Genomic DNA, 18,665 nt, shown 5'->3' on the forward strand with positions numbered 1-18,665 from the left:
AAATTTTCCTCTGACCTATGGTGCTATTTATCAATCTAGACTGTTTTGGTGAGTTGCAGAGTTTTTTTTTTGAAGATATCAGCCACAGATATTTCTGCCTTCTCTTGAATATAATGGAAGTAGATGGCATTCGACTTGTGAGGCTCAAAGCGCCGCAGAAAATAAATGTTTATAAAACTCAAAAGCAATGTCTTCTTTGAGAAATAATGACCCAAAAATACTCAACATAATCCACAGACCCTGTTGTAAAGAATTTCAATTAGGAGCTATTTTCTTTCTTCCGAATTACACCCGTCAGTGTTTACATCTTACACTTTCATGATCACTAGCCTTTCATCCATGAGTAGGTGCACGCTTTCCTGTTCATGGTGGGTGTAGTTCAGTAGAAAGAAAAACTAGCGATGTAATATTGCAATATCAGAATAGAAAATGATGCTGTACCAGACTAACAATATCTACAGTGATATTAGACAGTTAATTATTTTATTTTTTTTATTTTATTCAACACAAGGACTGCTACTGACTGCTGCATTATTTTTGTTTTGCAACTGTACACAATTCAAGCATTCACTGTCACAGACACTTTGTGCCAAAGTTTTGCACATGCTTAGGTAATCCCTGGCTACTTTTTAAATTTTTTTTATTAAAGAAGGAAAGCTGAAGCACTTTAAGTTACATGGAAAAAAACAAAAAGTGAAAAATGAAAAGACACTCAAAACATTGGATTTGTTATTTAATAAACAATGTTTTTCAAGTAATCATTTTTCTTTGTTTATTAATATCTCAATTAATATTGTATCATGGATTTTTTTATTTGCAGTATTATTACATGGCTTTGGTAAATGCTCAATTCTCATTGGTTACAGCATTCTAAGACGAGATTCAAGAACCCTCTGCTTCATGTCAGGGTCCTGTATCACCCTGTCAGGGTTTATTTCACAATAATGACCTGCTCACTGTGCATTATCCCTTTCTTATCGTACCTTGAGTTTTTGGTATCATTACATCCCAGGTGTTGATATGATGGGTAAATGTGTGTGCAAACTGATTTGTTGCCTGTTGAGATGCTAACATCTATCTCTTGTGCATTATTCATGATCCTATCTTTATATTTACCTGTACATCTGCAGGACAGAGTCCAGAGATTTCACTACGGAGAAATTAAAGAATATCTTATCCCTAATCCTACATGAAACTGCTCATAACAAGGTCAGTAGATTATCTTGAGCATCTGGCTCATGATTTTCTGGGTAGAGACATTGCTGTTGAATTTTTTTGTATTTTTTTTTTTTTAATTTGGCACGTTGTGCCTCAGATGCTGAATGCCATCTAGTTCCATTATCGTGGACAGAAAGCAGACATCTCCAAGCCAATATCTCTAAAAGTCTGCAACTCACACCAAAACTATCTACATGTATAAATAGCACTACAGGTAAGAGGAAAATATGCATGTTTGATTTTGGAGTGAACTGTTCCTTTAAACCCAATATGCTGGTATCATTCCCTTTCATTAGCACCAATATCTTGCAACATTATGACTCGAATATCAAAGTGAGTATTTAAAAACAAATGATAAAAACAAAAAAAGTGTAGATACAATATGCGTAAACACAACACACCATGGTAATGATTAAGATAATGATGAAAGGACACAACTGACAGATTATTGTTAAGTATCCATAATATCAACTTTTCATCTAAAAACTCTTCTATAGTAAAAATAGGGTGCAAATACAGCAGATAAAATCAAGCGTCAAAGTGTCTAGCAAATCCTCTTAGCCAAGCATGGAAAATTTTGTCACACATTGCACAAACAGCTGTGTGAAACCTACTTCAAACTAAACCTGAATATAATTTCATTGCAGCATAACTCAAGTTAATTATAAATAGAAAATCATGAAAAATGCATACAGTATTGATTAAAAGGTAGGCAGCAATTTTTACTAGGCAGTATATTGCCATAGGGCTAGGGGGGAAATACCAACACCATGTCATGATGTCAGGATCTATAAAGATGATTTTCTTTGACTCTTTTTCTCTTTCTTTTAGGCACAAATTTAGAACTGCATGGGTGTGAGATAAGATTTCTGTACAATACAAACTGTAACAAAGAGCAACACTAAATATCCAAATGGCTAGCTTGTAAATTAGCATTATGAAATGTAAAATCTAAGATAATTAGTGAGTAAAACCTGCAGCTGATCTATAGTGAAAAGCTTATGAGCATTAATTTTTATAATAATGATGATATGAAGTCACTGAAGTAGAAAGTTGCATCTGGCATCTATCTTAATAGACTTTAAACACAATCTGTTCAATAAGCTCTCTATTTCAAACGCTTGTCCATCTTAAAGCGCCTCTGCGTCGCTAAATCTCCTTTAACTGCATCTGCATGACAACAATCAACCACTAATGCGTACAAGAAAGTGCATATCAAACCTTAGCTCTGAGTAAATGGAGGAGAAATATGATGTCATAGACCTACACTGCTGCAATATAATTCTAGCATGACGCTGTAGCGTTACTTTATGCCGTCATGAATAGTGTTCGAAGCTGCTGCTGTGGAGGATTTAATGCTGGAAGAGAGTTTTGCCATGATTTCCAGTGGAGCTGGGGCCCTGCACAAAACATCATAATTACAGTGCCTGTCATGACTCCTAATCACAAATGTCATAAAAACGACATAACATCCATCGTAAAGCTCTCGACATAGCAGTGATTCAACAGAAATCACTCTCTGCTACAGCCTGCGAACTCTCAAACGCCAGAGCCCCGTTGCCTAAAACTGTGCAACAGTCTTATGTCAGTCATAAACACGGTGTTGACCTGCCACCACGAGCATTATGTCATTCCTAACAACGAAACAGCAATAACACAACAGTCTAGGAGGGAAAAAAAAAGCAAGGTTCACCATGTAAATTGCATATTAACATTTTGTCTGTGTGTAGTGAGTGAGCTGTATATGTGCTTGTTAGTGGGACCACATTAACTCCAAGAAAAGTCCCCCATCCCCTCTCCTTTTGATCACTTGCTGTGGCTGGATGTCCACTGGTTACCATAGCGAGGTGTCAGCCAGATCACTGGAGGAGGACACAAAGCAGAGAGTGTGTGTGCGAGTGTGCGTGAAAAACTTGAAAGAAACACACATTCTGGTTGAAAAGAGGAGGTTAGACTTGAAGGAGCGGGTGAGTGGGAGAGACAGAGAGAGCGCTTTAATGATGCTGAAAATTGGCCCGTGACTGCGGTACACCCCTCAGGTAAATCATTGCTACAGCTTGCTGTCAACTTATCTGTCCCCTTGTCCTCCCATCTCGCCCCTCCCACGCCCCGGCTCTGTCTCACACAGTCTCCCCCCCGCCTCACCCTGACTCAACTTCTTTTACGACCACATATTCAAAACTTCCATCTTCCAGCCATACTCGCCCTGTCACCATAAATAACTGCTCGCATGTGTCTGTGTGCATTAGCGAGCTCTGAATTCATAGTGTGAAACCATTTCTGTGTGAGACCAGAGGGGGGAAGTAACTAAGTAGATTTACTCAGGTAGTATTCTTAAGTATAATTTTTAAGTACAGGTACGTCATTCTCCCGTTTAGGTTTTTACTTTTCCACATTTAAGGGAGAAATATGATACTTTTTACCTCGCTGCATTTTTCCGGCTGCTGTGCTCACAAATTACTTTGCAGAGTGAGGTTGTACACACAAATCAAGCCATGAGCTCGTAAAATATGACGCATTGCTGGAATTTAAACCAGCCAGCATGACAGGAAGAAATTTGTTGGCTTGTTTGGCCTCAAAGAAATTTTCATTTTAATATGCAGTCAGTAATGCAAATCTCCATTTTCCAACATTAAATCTTCAACTCTGCACCATTTTGTTGTGATTGTCTTATTGTCAATTGCATTCATTAGGGCGAACATATGCTTACCCGAATTCTACAATATGGGAAGGTAAATAGTGTTTAGCAGTGTGTCGCATTATTTTGACCTTTTTAGAGGCTAAAATAGCAGGTGTATATGAAATACAGCAGTTAGATCACTTGCAACATCAAATATTTTAATGTGTTAATGCAGCAACAACATAGTAATAAGGAAAGCAGTGGAGGAAGAAGTAAGTACTCAAGTGCTTTACTTAAATAAAAATACCACTACAACAATATAAAATATGTCATTACAAGCAAATGTCCTGCATTCAAAATCATACAACAGTAAAAGTACAGAATTATTATCAGTAAAATATATTTAAATTATTAAAACTAAAAGTTCTTGTCCCACAGAAAAATTGGCTCCGTGTCTGATATATTTCTTATTAGACTGTTAATACGGATGCAGCAGTGCGTAAGTAGCATTTCACTCATGCATCTGGTTGAGGTGGAGTAGTTTTAACCAACTTATTGTAAAGTTTGGTAGTTTAGTTTAGTGTCAGACCCCCTTTTTGGACTTTTCTCTAAGTTTTGCACTTTTTTGTAAAATGTCAGACACTTGCTCTGTTACTTAGATGAAACCATTTGAGGGGAAATTCTTCTCTGTGGATCAGGTAACAGTCACAGACATCTCTCACATGGCAAGAGACACCAGCAAGATGGTGACCACGTTTGCATGCACTCTAATTTTCAAGTATTATTGCGAATAGTGCAATATTCTGTATTTGATACAGCTGATGTAAACAGCACATTCTGGATCGTTTGAATTAGGCCTGATTCTGATTGTAGCAGTTTCTGATTAAGACACGTGGGATACACCAGTATTATTCAGGTTTTAGGAGTATTCTTTAGACATGTATACAGCGCCCTCAGAATATACATCTCAACTGGGTATTTTACTGCGGTTTGCTACACGCTGCTTCTTGCCAGTTTACAGTCAGCTCAGTGTGTTGTAAACAAACCAACTAGCCAGGCTTGTAAGGCTGGGGTAGTGATGCATGCACAAAAGAAATGCCAAAATTTTTGGTCAGAAAGAGAAACACACTTTTTAAACATTATGAAAGAAAAGAAAGACTTCTATATCAACAGGTTTTTGCATACGTGCAAATATTGCAAAGTCAACCTTTTCAAGAGGGCGGGTGAGCGAATGAAAGATGGAGGCTGTGTTTGCACAGTCCAACAAGTTCACCACCTGTGGAAAATTTGAAAAAAATATTTTTGACACAAAGAAGCAAAATGCTTTAAGTGTCTCCAGTCATTCCACTCGGACATAAAACTGAATATTTTGTGTAAACAGTGCACTGTATTTTATAAGGTGTAAAAAAAATACCATATTTTCCTCTGAAATGTACTGGAGTAGTGGGGTCTAAAATAGCACCGGCAAAAATGCAATTTCCCTTGTAAACTGAATGCCAGGCAGCTGTTTCCAGCCACAAAAGAATATATATTTTTACATTGATAAAATTTTGAATGCAGAACATTTTATAGAGTATTATTCCTTTGATACTTGAGAGTAATGGATAAAAGTATTTTTTCTTCCTCCTTTGTGCGTGCGTGTGTTTTATGCATAATAAAATGTTTGAGGTCAGAGTTTGTACCTGAGAACTGCGTCTGTGTGCTCAGGCAGCAAAAGTGCTGTTTCCTCTCCAGAGCTGTGCCTTCCACACTGGAGTGGATCAGATTCCTCCTCCTTAACACCAGACAGCAACATGCACACACACACATACACACACACACACACACACACACACACACACACACACACAGTTAACACATGTCTGTCCAGCAGCTATTACAGTCTAATAACTCGCAGACTAGCGGCCTAATTGCTTCTTGGAGATAATGTCTGCATCAAACGAGTCGCTGCCCGTGTTTAACTGGTGTGCACGGCTATCAGCATGAGGACATAGCTCATTTTCACTATCACATATAATTACACAATGGTGATGCTGAACTGCTCAGATAGCATGTCTCACCGAGTCAGAGCTGTGTGCCAGAGTGTCAGCGCCAGCCTGGTGTGGCGAGGACAGCGGGGCTGGCTGGTTGATGACCACTGTGCTCCTCTCTGCCTCCCTGGGGGAGGGAGGAGGGGTGGCGAGGAGCAGGGAATCGGGCTCGCCCTGCTCACACAGGCTGTAGTGACCCAGAGGTCTTGGTGGACGGTGGGGCTGCAGAGCCTCTGGGTTCTCGTCCTCAGAGTCAGATAATGCACTGCCAGGCCGTCCTGCCAGAGAGAAAAAAGAAAAAGTGGTCACTTTTCCTGGGAGCCCTGCTCCTGTCTCCCACGATGTAGGCCATTCTAAACAATATTTAGTGTTGCTGTTGAATGATAGTTAACACTTTTATTGTTCACATCTGCAGGGCATACAGTAGATTAATGTGTGGCTCCATTCACCTGTAGAGGCGGCTGGGGCAGCACTCCACTTGGCACTGGCCACTGTTCCCATCTTCTGCTCCAGCTGACAGATGTACTCCATCAACTCCTGCAGTGGAAAATACAGCCATCATATCACACACCAGGGCAGGACTTTCATCACGGCTTCAGCTGCCGTCACCCTCATCATGTCAGACTTCTTCATGCCAAAGACACGTAAAATGGTTACACAGTAAAAACACAAACATTTGCTATTATATTGATATTATTATCACTATTCAATAACATCTAAACAGTTGCTTGATTTATGATGTGTCACAGACTGGCTGCTATGCTCCCATATGGCAGATGTTAAATTTAAGCTGGACACTGATTTTAAAAACATTGACCATCGACTCTGCCAGTAGCGGGCAAATGTGATGGTGGTTCGCCAACAAAAACTCTGCAGGCACTTTAACAGCGGCAGCACTGACTGCCCTGAAATCCACTGATTTATATTGCACTATAAACAATTTATATTGCACAATAACAACTAAGAAGACAACAACAGAGGGAAGATTCCCAACACCTGGGACATTCACGATCCCAGTGTACGTGTGTATATGTTACATCAGTAAGCTGCAGGGTATGAATATATTATTAATACTGAGCTTTTAGAAAAACAATCATTATTCATAGGTGCACCTGAGAGTGAGAGTGGTACCGATTGTAACAAACTTTGTACTAAAGTCAAAGCTGACGATGAGGAAGTGCTACAGTTTTGAGCTGATTAGGATAAAACAGTTACTTGTCAATCCATACAAGCTATTCGTTAGCCTTGAGACCTTATCAGCTGATAGTAATAAGGGCACAAAGTCAGGATCTATGACACCATACATGCATAGTGTTAGCACATGAAAATATCTCAAAACATTACGGTTGTTTTCTCAAACAGTGTTTCTGACCTGTTTCTCTGTCAGTAGCTGCTCCTTCTCTTTCTGGGCGACCCTGAGGCTGGCCTTCAGCTCCTGGAGCTCCCTGCGGGTTTCACTCAGCTGAACCTGCAGGACAGATATCAGACAAATACTGTGAACATCAGCGTAGTAAAGCGCAGTAAAGCTAAAGGAATAGTTCCACATTTTGGGAAATACACCTATGTGTGTCTTATTACGTCTAACAAGATTGCAAGCCAACAACGACATAGTGTGACACTGCTTTTGAGTCCTGAGTGGAGAGGAGAGTGTGGGCGATCCTACTGTTGTTGTAAATATCTGTCCTTAGGTGTAATTTATCTTTTCTGTTGTGGTTGTGATCGTATAATAGTTGCCACAGACACATATAATTTCTGAAAGGATGATGATAAATAGAAAAAAGTTAAAATAACTATATCTGCTTTCTTGTACAGTTAGATAAGAAGATAAATACAGTGCTCATTTCTTTATGGTAAAAGTGGAGTCAGAGCCAGCAGGCAATTAGCTTAGCTTAGCATAAAGATTGGAAGCAATCATGGTGATGACAACACTCCAGGAAGTGCCAGGCCAAGAAATAGTTCCAGCATGCAAATCCTTGTAAAACTACAATTTGTTTGTGAACAGATTATACAAACGAGAAACAATGTTTATTACTGAGATTTAGAGCTACTGGTAGGTGGATTTTTAAAACTTTGGACAGAGCCAGGCTAGCTGCTTTCTTCCATTACCGGTATATATGTCAAGCTATTTTACACATTGTACAGATATGACAGTGTTATCAATCTTCTCATTTAAGTCTTGTCAAGAAAGTGAATAATATAAGAACTCTTTTATACAAACATGTACACACACGCCTACAGTCAGCACAAGCCACTTTGCACAGACGCTACAAAAACTGCTGAGAAGTACTCCTTTTCTGGATGGAATATTACTTTCACATCTGTTCATGTCTATTTGCACTATAATTATGCATTACAGTTCATAGTATCATTACAGTATTTGTTCTATATCTTATCTTTACAATTACAGGTTTTGTTTTTTTTGGTCTTTATGTGTGTCTCACTATTGCCCTTGTCATTCTCAGTACTTTTAGTATTTTGTTTCTCCCCTAGTATCGACTCAAGCCTTGATGTTGTTTCAGTACTTGGATGTTTACCAACAACTTACTGTGTGAGAAATGGTATTTTGATCCTCTATGTGTCCTGCATATATGGCAGAATTGACATTAAAGTTGACTTGGAAATCAAACTATTCCATTAACTGGAATAAAAGGTTATGAGTAAATTCAAATTGTGTGTGTTCATACTTGTTTACATGAAGAAATGTACTTTTAGTTACTGCAAACACCGTGAAGTGAACTCCAAACTGACCCTATAACATGAAACAGTGACTGTACTAAGTTCTCACCCGGTTGCAATCCTTTTCTCTCCCAAGCTCAACCTCCAGCTTCACTCTCTCCATCCTTTCCTCCTGCAGCCTCTCCTCCATCCTCTGCATCTCTGTGTTGAGTTTCTCCAGACGCTCATGGTCCTTCTGTCAGGATGACACACACAAACATCTATTCATTACATAAAATATAAAAAATTGAGTTGTATAAAAACTTTAGTTCAAAACTGCAATGCACATTAAGATGGGTGCAGCTTAGTTGAGCTATGGGTACATTTCAGATAATTGGAAAGCAATGGGAGATGTATGGCAAGATACAACACCTCAGCAGTGCGCTGCAGAGCCTGCCTCTCCTGGGCCCAACGGGCTCTTCCCTCTCTCAGGGCCAGACTGGAATCTGCAAGCTGAAGGGTGAGCTGGGCTGCCTGCAGACGAGCCTGATGCAGCTCGGCCTGCCCCTGATCCCTCTGGGCTACCATGGCACTCAGATCGCTCTTTAAGCCCTCTGCAGAACGCTCACTCGAGTTCAGACGCTCCCGAAGACTCCGCATCTCCTTCAGAGTCGCCTCGCTCTCCGCCTGGCCACAAAGGAACAATAAAACGTGTGTTGGTTACATAATTGTAGCTGTAGGTGATTTATTGCAAAATGCCAACCCATAATATAACAAAAACTAAACTCGAGATTCAAGTCTTGGGCCAAAAAAGGCATTCAGATGATTTTGGATCTTTATTTGTAGGACAGCTTTCTTACATTCGATCAACTGTGTCAGAGCTATCGAATTTGAAATTACAAAGCATGACAACATTACAATATAAGACAATAGTGGCCATACACTTGGTCTTAAGTGCCTTGTAAAGCGGCTTTAAAATGAAACACATTATTATTATTATTATCAGTTATTATTAACAGTTATTGAGAAAGTTATATTGAATAACTTGGATGGTAAAGGACACAAATCTAGATTTTATAAGCTGTTTGCGAGAGCAGTGTCAACATCAGATAGATTAAATGTTTGCAGAACAGACACTCAATAAGATATTACACAGGAGGTCCAGGAAATTTGCAGTTTAAAAGCATGCACTATTCGTGGTTAATGTGCTGAACTTCACCATATTTCCCCTAATATTCCTGATATGTGTGTTAAGAGCCTGAATGAGAAAGGACTTTTGTTTCATTGCTTATTGGAGTGGCCAAAGATGCCAATATTTTGGGAGAATGTTGTTAAATGTTTATCACAGGTAGTTAAAAGTAATATCCCACTGAGGGCAATACCCCGAAAAAGGACAAAGCACACAAAAATAATCGATTTTGTGCCTTTTCATGCAAGTGGAATGATTGTGTTATGTTGGAATAATGTAGAACCGCCATCACTTCCAGTGTGGAAAGGGGATATGATGACATGTCTTGGGCTGGAGGGGTTAATGTATATTGTTAAGAGTAAGTGGAAAGAGTTTGTTTATATTTGAAACTCATGTCTGTCTTGGAAAATGCAACATGAATTAGCCTACTGACTGGAAAGACAATACATATATAGATACATATATAGCTGCCCTTTTTTTCATTCACTATTTTTTAATAATTTTATCATTTATTTGAAACATCTGGGTGAATGTGTACAGAGGGACATATGTTTGTAAAGTGATGTATTTCTTTTGGTATTATGATTGACATATACAATAAAAATACTGCTTAAACAATTCAAATACCAAAGTCATGTTTTAAGTGAAGTTTTAGTGTGCTGACATACCACTCTTATTTATAGCTAAGCATTTTTATGAGGAGATACATCCGTTTATCAGCCTAAGTCAAAAAGTAGAGGCATACCAGAAAAAAAACATCCCATCAGTAGTGGGACCACATGTTTGCCCCAAATAAATTCTGGTGTCAGTTGCAAATACTTCTCCACTTATATTAGATGCTGAAATAAAAACTAAAATTTAAAAAAATGCTAATTTGTCTCGCCCAGCTTTAATTAACAATCAATATTATTCTTGAGCCTCCTTTCAGTACTGTCACCTCTGATTTTCAAAGAAAAGTCCTCTGACCTCTTTCCTGTGGGCAGTGGTGAGCTTCTGGGTGAGGGTGGTGATGGTGCTTTGGAGCTGCAGGACGCTCGTGTCTCTCTGAGCGAGTGAATTCCTTAGGCCCTGGAACTCCTTTGACAGACTTCTAAGCTCACCTTCTGTCTGTTCCAACTTCGTCTAAAACACAGAGAGACACGAGGAGAGAGAAGGAGATGTAGATGAAAAGAACAACAGGTTTTATTGTGATATACAGCATGTTCTGAATTATAAATACCTGCAGGCTCTTTTTCTCACTCTCCTCTTCTTTCCTCTGAGCTCCAGCCCTCTTTGCTCTTTCCTTCATCCTGCAAACACACATATTTGGTTACTGAAAAGTATTTGTGAAACCCACATAAAAGCAAAAGAAGGTAAAGGAGAAGAGAAAATGTCATACCGTTCCAACTCTGTCTCTCTCTCCACAGTTCTCTCAGTCAGGGTTTTGATATCCTCCTCCAGCTCTTTGATTCGCACTTTGCTCTCCTCCCTCGCATCCAATAAAGTGCTTTTCTCCTGGGCTAGCGATTCTCCCAAAGCCTGCTCCTCCTAACACACCAGAGGCATTTTTAATTTTCATGAGCAATTTTAATTTATCGTGACACTGACTGGGCTGCCCATATGAAAATATTTTACATTTATACATTTTAATATAACAGCTCAGACATTACTATTTATAATTTTATACTGAAAAAGACAGGATACTGTTTAAGCAGAGACTTGGACTTTAAAATAGAGAATAAGGGTACAGATACAGAGGAAAGTATGGAAATGGTAACAAGCAAATTGGTCCTAATCAAACGATCTTGCCCCTATCATTTGCCTAGCAGCTGTAGACGCCACCTTATGCTTCCTCTCCATCTCCTGGATCTTCTCTCGACTCTGCTCTAGCTGTTCCTGCAGCCTGGTGATGTCACTTTCTAGCTCTTTGCGTCGTCTGTCCCAGGCCTCCTTCATCCTCTTGTACTCCACCTTCTCCTTCTCCCTCTGCCTGTTTGCAGCCTCCTGCACCTGCAGCAGCTCAGCGCGCTCTCGCAGACATTCCTGCAGCCGACTCTAACGAGAGACACAGGGAAGGAAGCTGATGATGGGGAGTCATAAATGTGCTCTAGTCTTTGTGTGCCAGTAGTAAACAACAGTATTGATTCCCCGGCATATTAATTAATTTTGCAAGCTGAAAATACACCGTCCTTCACTATCTCATCTCTATTTGTTACACACACCTGCAGCAGTTCAGCCCTAGGCACTACCAGCAACATGTCTGTGTCTCCTTCCTCTCCATGGGCCTCCTCCTCAAGGGTCACCAGATCCTCAAGTGGCTTTGGAGCGCAGAAAGTGAATGTGGAGCTGTGGGAGCACACTTCCCCCTTAGCACTGATATATACAAACTCATACTCTTGGGAGCTGGGCTTAGGTAGGTAGGAAGCTGAAAAAGATAAGAAAAGAGAAAAAAAAGATAAGAGTCATGAGTCACTTGTTGCAGTGAAGAATAAATATAGCCCAGTTTTCATTTCTGAGCTGGCCTCCCTATATGTTGGATGAGAACAAGGTGGAAGCAAAGGGAACTTTAAGTAAATTAACTCAGTGGTTCTCATATAGGGGTTCAGGGACCTCCACACTTGTGGCACTCTGCCCTGGGGTCTGTCATCTTGACATTACAGCTACTACAAGGAACTTCTATATTTTGTTAGTCTTGGAGGCTTGAATAACCACAAAATATAACATCAAAAATACATTTATCTAAATAAAAAATATCTTCCTGCTTCTTTTTATGTGGCTAACATGCTACTCACTGTAACTTTAGGTGGGAAAATGTAAACACAGGCTTGTTTAATCTAATTTCACTGTGAATCCGACCGGGTGGCAGGCATTAAGAAGAACTACATGGAAATAACCAACCTCCTCAAAGATGGTATTGTTTGTCTATACAGGTCATATATATGCATCAGTAATAAACTGAGACTGTTTCATAACCAACCCCTTGTAGTAGCATTTTAAAAAATACAAAAGGCTTCATAGTTCTATTTAAAAAATAAATCTTCCTCTGGCCCATCAAGCATATGTAACCTATTAATGGTTGCAAAAGGCTCTCTTTAAAGTCTTGTGGTGACACTATGCAAATATCTTTAATACAAGCCTAAAATCTTTCTTGTACGTTTCTCTTGTGTTGTTCTTTCATGTAACAAAGAATAAGTGTAAAAAAAATATATAGGTTACTTCAAATTATTCCCAGGGACACACATGAGGGCATCCCCTATCTGTGAGGTCTTTGGCCAAGAGAAAAATGAGGCCATCCGATTGAACTACCTCTAATTTTGGAAGAGTCATTGCCTTTTAAGATTAAATTGTTTCCACAATTATTTTATAATTGCATAGCAGTTTAATTGTAATTCATAGATTATTAAATTTCCAAATGGAATTAATGATGTGCTGCAACAACACTGATTTATGCGCAGAGTGTTGCAATACAACTTCCGACCACCAGAGACAGCACTCAGGTATTCAGCGTAGGTGAACGAAGAAAAAGCGCGCACAAATCTCGCGAGAGTTTTTCAAATCAAGAGTTCCCTCACCAAACATTTCACTTTGGAGGTGCCTGAGCAAAGTAGATGATTTCTCACTAACAGTGCTCAAATAAAAAGGCTACTTACGTTTTGTGAGACGCGCCTTTTTGCTGTCTTGGCTGGGGTTTGACGAGAACATTGAGTTTCATCTCTGTCTGTTCAGGTGAGTGGTTAGCCGAGGTCATGTTAAGTATGGCGTTGACTGAAGCAGGTGAAAACGGTTCTAACGGATTTCAGGAGGTTAGCAAAACCAGTGACTTAGCTAACTGTAGGAAGAGTAAGGGCAGCCTGCATTTACATAACCCTGCTGCTGTTTCGGTCATTGGGTAAAATAGCTAGCTAGCGTTAGCTAACGTTTCTAGCAACCTAACTGGTCATTCATCAGCGTTTCGCAAAATAACTTTTTTGCGGCAGCAACATTGATATGAGATAATAAGGCAAACACGGGTGTTATAAGTGGTTATAATTAATAGGCTTGAGCGATAGCGTTATGTTTTTTCATACCTTCCTGACATTTCAACAAGTTATGCGGTATATGACGGCGTTTGTGTAAAAAAACAAAAAACAAAACAATACATTGAAAGCTGTTTATGCTACCCATTGGGCATATATAACATTGTCCTGCTTACAATATTTTTTTGTCTAAAATGCAATTCGCTTTCTCAGACAAATCTTGCTGGGTTAAAATATTTACGGCCCATAGATTAAGGAATACATAGAAAATAAGGACCTTATTCAACCTGTTTTTGCCAAAGGACTCGATAACGCTTGTTGACGCGTATACCAACATATCATTTGGCCGAACGCAGATGATTTACAGATGTATCATGTGGCTAATAGATAGCTTTTATAGTTGGAAGAAGTCGAGTCAAAATAAAGTTACATGTGCAGTGTTTTCATGATTACTTATCTGGTTATATTTAATTAAGACGCAAGGAGACCTAAGCAAAAGAGATGAAATGACAAGCCCGTTATTTATTTTCTACCTCCAAATAATTCCTCTGTAGGCTAAGTTCTCTATTGTCATAAATTAATGAATTTCCACCAATTTAAAAACAGCAGCTTATATGTTTCAGCCTAAATCAGCATAATTGGTACAACATGCGTTTATATTACTAGTTCATTGTGTGAAAAAGGTCTGTGGTATATTCTTGTTTGTTAAATACAAGATAACTGTTAATAAAACAGTTCTACAGTTACTTCAGGGGTGTGGGCCGGTGCTAAATACATACCGGAGCGACTGTCAACTGACTTAGTTAATTTACTACTATTAGGGACGGGTGTCGAGAACTGGTACTGGTTCCTGACTTGTTTGTACCAAAATATCAATAAGCTCCTGAACAAACGATACTGCTGCTCCTATGTATGTAATGTTACATTACAGCAGACAGGGCACACTCTACTAAATAAAAAAAATGCAGTAACAGAGAAAATTATTTGATTTTATATTTCTGTACAAAGTAATTATAAAAAAACGTTGAATATTTTCTCTAACTTTCATGTCATCATGTTCAGTAAAATGATGAAAAATGATAAAACGATACCCATCCATTTTAACCATGTCTCCATATTGATTCACTTCATTTTTATCCCACCTTAATCAAACAGGCACAACCTGAAGATGATATCCCTCCTGCTTCCCGCTTTGACCAGAGAGCAGCCAGCCTCAGCACATGACTTCATACAGCCCATAAAGTAAGCTAACCTAATATTAACCTTATCTCACAGGCTATAGCTTCATGTTTAGAATGATTTACTTGGAATTCCTGTGTCACAACACAAGTACAGTAAAGAGGCCAGATAGAAAACAGACAGGAAGAATGACATACAGCAAAGTTTATGAGCTATATTGTAACTTCCAGCACCAGCCTGGGTCACAGTGCAGGCAACCTTTTTAAATCATGGCATTGCTGATGATAAGGAACCATCAGCAGTTTCTTTAGACTTTCCTTCCTCTGCTCTTCTCCCAGTGACGAATGACATTGACAGTATGCTTCAGTTAGTGATAAATCACTAAATCAGAGGTCAATGCCACACCTGCTGCACACGTGCCACTCACACTGAATCATGCTTATCAGTTGCCACTGACAGACAGGACAGAGTGAACACTGTATTCTCCAGTGAGTAGTAGTCAGAGCAGGCTTTGAGCCATTGTCTTTGTCATCCTCATTACTCAGCCTCCTGCATTCTAAAGAAATTCATTCAAACCATGACAGAGACTGTGCCATTGTTAGAGACCAAGCTAAGGGGGATATTTGTCTTCTGCACGGGATATTTCCCTTTTACATCAGCGGAAATACTCTTTTAAGCTTGAAATAACTAACATTTTCCTCCACTCAATACACCAGTCAGTTGCTTGGCTTTTGTATACAACAGAGCAATTCAATTTACAGAGACATCAATCTCCTGTTGAAGGTTTTATGTGCAGATCTAAGCACTGTACCAGTATAGATTCTGGCTAACTATGGGAAATAAAATACAATTAGAGAACAAGGGCATAGGTACCCTGGAAGTGCACACAGCAGTTGACATTTGTGCTCTCTTGATAGTCAGCGGGGACCAGAGCCCAGACAAACGTGTGGTAGTCCTTCACTGATGACCATCCCACCTGAGGAACAAAACATGAACGCACTGTTATTTTGCAGCTGAATACATACACTCTTTATTGACTTGATTTCTGTGACAGTCAACAGGTTAACAATACCTTGAAGAGCCCTATCCAGTCACTGCTGGCCCAGCTGTGCTGTGAGCTCAGTGTGTAGTGGCAATCGACTCTGCTCTGAGGGAAGTAACTGCAGCCCACGTTTCTAAACTCCACCAGCCAAGCCTTCTCCATGGCAACTCACAAGAAAGGCAGGCTATTGTGCACCTATGGAAAAAAACAATGCTCAAACTTGAGTTCTTTTTTTAGATTATTTACTACAAGTTCAAAGTAGAAACTGACATGCAAGGTTTGATTGGCTAATTGTGAAATAGGTAAGAGGTGAGCGCTGCAGAACAAACAAGACAGATGCACTCTGTGAATATTTATTCAGTGTAAGAAGATATCCTGACTGAGTGCACACTTGAGGAAAGGACACCAGAACTAAACCTCGGCAACAGCGTGGCCTCTAAGCAACATGACATATTACATGTTTGTCACCAGGGCTATTTCAGTCATCGTCAACATGATTTGCTATTGTACACCATCACGTGTGAGCATGCAGCACAAGGTGTCTGGGGCCTCCAGCAGTATGTATGGGGATCAGATTCCACTGGCAAATACACTCTCCTTGAATTTTGAGGAATTCTTGACTGCGGTTAAGCACACCACTTGGAGACAAGTGTGTCTTACAGAAAGCATTATTTATTCATTTAACGTTGTGTGGGGTATTGACACCACTATAGTTTCTATGTGCCTAACTGCTGTGTGTAGAACTGCAACAGTTAATCTCTTGCTTATTTTCTCGATTAATTGATTAGTTGTTTGGTTTAGAGCTACAATGATAATCAGTTATTAATCAATTATTAAATTAATCACTAACTATGAGTAATTTTCTATATGGAGTCTGGACAAAACAAGACATGATGACTTTTAAAAATCTTCTGACATTTTATGGACCAAACAACTGATCAATAGAGAAAATACATAAATTGACAAGGAAAACAATTGTTAGTCGCTGCCCTAGTTTGGTCAATAAAATGTCAGAAAATAATGTAATCAGTGTTACTTAAAGCTAAAAACACCTTCAAATGTCCCGTTTGGTCCACAACCATGAGTCATGAGTAAAGAAACCAGAATATATTCACATTTAAGAGGCTGGAATCTGAGAATTTTGACTTTCTTTCCCTTAAAAAAGTACTCAGACGAAGTAATCTATTATCAAAATAGTTGGCAATAAATATAATAGTTAATGACTAATGGATTAATAGCTTTAGCTCTAGTTAAATGTACCCTGTCGTGGCACTGTAAGTGGACTAGTATTACAACACAGGCAAAGGAAAAAACACAGACTTTAAGTGTGCATATGCAGCACTTATGGATTAACTGTGACTTTCTCATACTTAATGTTTGTCTCCTGTGCTTCAGGCATAATCAAATGTAATTATAAAGGCATCCCATCAAATTTGGGATTAAAGGAAGAGTCTTTCCTTCTGTAAATATTGCAGAATGTCTTGTAGATGCCGTCGAAAATCGTAGATCCGTGAGGAGGAGATAGCCTACAGTAGCTTTCACGGGGCTCACATTACACCACACGAGGCTTGAGGCCCAACAGTAGCACATGTCGAGAAAACAGTGTGCCATGCACGACAATGCAGGCTGAAGAAGACAAACGTGTAATTCAAAGCCATTACAGCTAGATCTGAGCCCATACGCGTTAATTAGGCTATCACTGTCCAGCTAGTTAATGTGCTGCGTGTGCACGTCAGACGAGACAATAACTGGCTTTGTTAACTACAAAAGACATCTGCGCACATTATCTGTCCACCGTCTCTGGTGTCTCTTACCTTTATCTCCTCCTCGTCTTTGCGGACAGTTTAAGGAAGATGTCTTCGTATCAGATACAGGAGTCACAGTCCGTGAGAAAACAACTAAAACATGAGCGTTACTGTCGTGCTTTTTCTTCCTCGGGCTCAGTTGCTCCACTAACCCGAAACAATAACAAAAAACCAAAGCAAAACACAAGCATGACAGCTTCACTTCCACCGCGGGATTATGGGAGCTGTCGTTCACTACGTCGGTAAAACAGCGCAGAAATACAGCGCCTTAAACTACAATCCCCAAGCTTGTCGCAGAATAGCAGAGGTAGCGCGGGGCGTAATATGATGCTTCTCATCGGCCGGCGTTACTTTTCTCATCGGTTATGAAAGCACGGAAGGCCATTGGTCGTCCTGCATAGTTGTAGAGGCATACCAGTGGAAATGAGTATCTTTTGTGCGCGATGAGGAAAACAACGATTAACGCTTGATACGGCTAAACAGCTGCATGCAGTGTTGGAGAGAGCAAACTGATGCTTATTCAGTTGCTGTTGTGATGTCTTTTTAATTTGCAACCATTCATCGAATAGCATATCTTGCAGATGTGTGCATTGTGACTGCTTTGTTGTTGTCAGTGTGCATTATTTTCTATGCAGGTGGAAGGTACATTATGTACCGGATATTAGTAATAACTGTGGTATTCAAAAACGATGAAAGTCTTGATGTCATATTAATAATACACTTACAGTAATACTGAGTAAATAATCCAGTATCTTTTAGTCATACTGTGTGCCCTTAAATCGGTTACAGTTATAGTTAGAGATAAGTTGCAAATTTTGTTCTTTTTCCTTAACTAATAAAAAATGCTAACAATCACTTAATTGATTAATCATTAATATTAAATCATATAAAACACCCTTTTTATTTTATTTTTTCTCATTCTTATTTTTTCT

At 39.4% G+C, this 18,665-nt stretch overlaps 1 protein-coding gene and 1 long non-coding RNA gene across 2 annotated transcripts in view; one reads left to right on the plus strand and one right to left on the minus strand.

Moving 5' to 3' along the window:
• Positions 1–399: 399 nt before the first annotated feature.
• On the minus strand, positions 400–17,962 carry calcoco1a (calcium binding and coiled-coil domain 1a). The gene is made up of 15 exons (XM_084721051.1): positions 17,743–17,962; positions 15,959–16,123; positions 15,760–15,862; positions 11,914–12,116; positions 11,534–11,746; positions 11,091–11,239; positions 10,932–11,001; positions 10,679–10,834; positions 8,956–9,210; positions 8,654–8,779; positions 7,241–7,336; positions 6,318–6,405; positions 5,899–6,146; positions 5,521–5,612; positions 400–3,080 (listed from the first exon to the last, which is right to left on the minus strand). The coding sequence occupies exons 2-15, from the start codon at positions 16,088–16,090 to the stop codon at positions 3,053–3,055; spliced, it is 1,959 nt and encodes a 652-aa protein (XP_084577177.1). The 5' UTR covers positions 16,091–16,123; positions 17,743–17,962; the 3' UTR covers positions 400–3,052.
• Positions 13,291–18,665, plus strand: part of LOC146325183 (uncharacterized) — a 41,459-nt gene continuing 36,084 nt past the window's right edge. The window contains exons 1-2 of the long non-coding RNA XR_014770707.1: positions 13,291–13,417; positions 14,863–14,949. This is a non-coding gene — a long non-coding RNA (uncharacterized LOC146325183). The remainder of the gene's footprint in view (positions 13,418–14,862; positions 14,950–18,665) is intronic.

Source organism: Lutjanus erythropterus, chromosome 6, assembly GCF_056507025.1.
Source record: "Lutjanus erythropterus isolate fLutEry1 chromosome 6, fLutEry1.hap2, whole genome shotgun sequence".
Classification (NCBI taxonomy): domain Eukaryota; kingdom Metazoa; phylum Chordata; class Actinopteri; order Lutjaniformes; family Lutjanidae; genus Lutjanus; species Lutjanus erythropterus.

What these genes read in the sequence shown, in the direction of transcription:
- calcoco1a (XM_084721051.1), bottom strand. Translation starts at nt 16,090, where the DNA reads ATGGAGAAGGCTTGGCTGGTGGAGTTTAGAAACGTGGGCTGCAGTTAC. An exon ending in GAGAAAAGGATTGCAACCGG is followed by an intron (nt 7,337 to 8,653) that starts GTGAGAACTTAG and finishes TCTGTCCTGCAG; the next exon opens with GTTCAGCTGAGTGAAACCCG. An exon ending in AGCTACTGACAGAGAAACAG is followed by an intron (nt 6,406 to 7,240) that starts GTCAGAAACACT and finishes TTTCCACTGCAG; the next exon opens with GAGTTGATGGAGTACATCTG.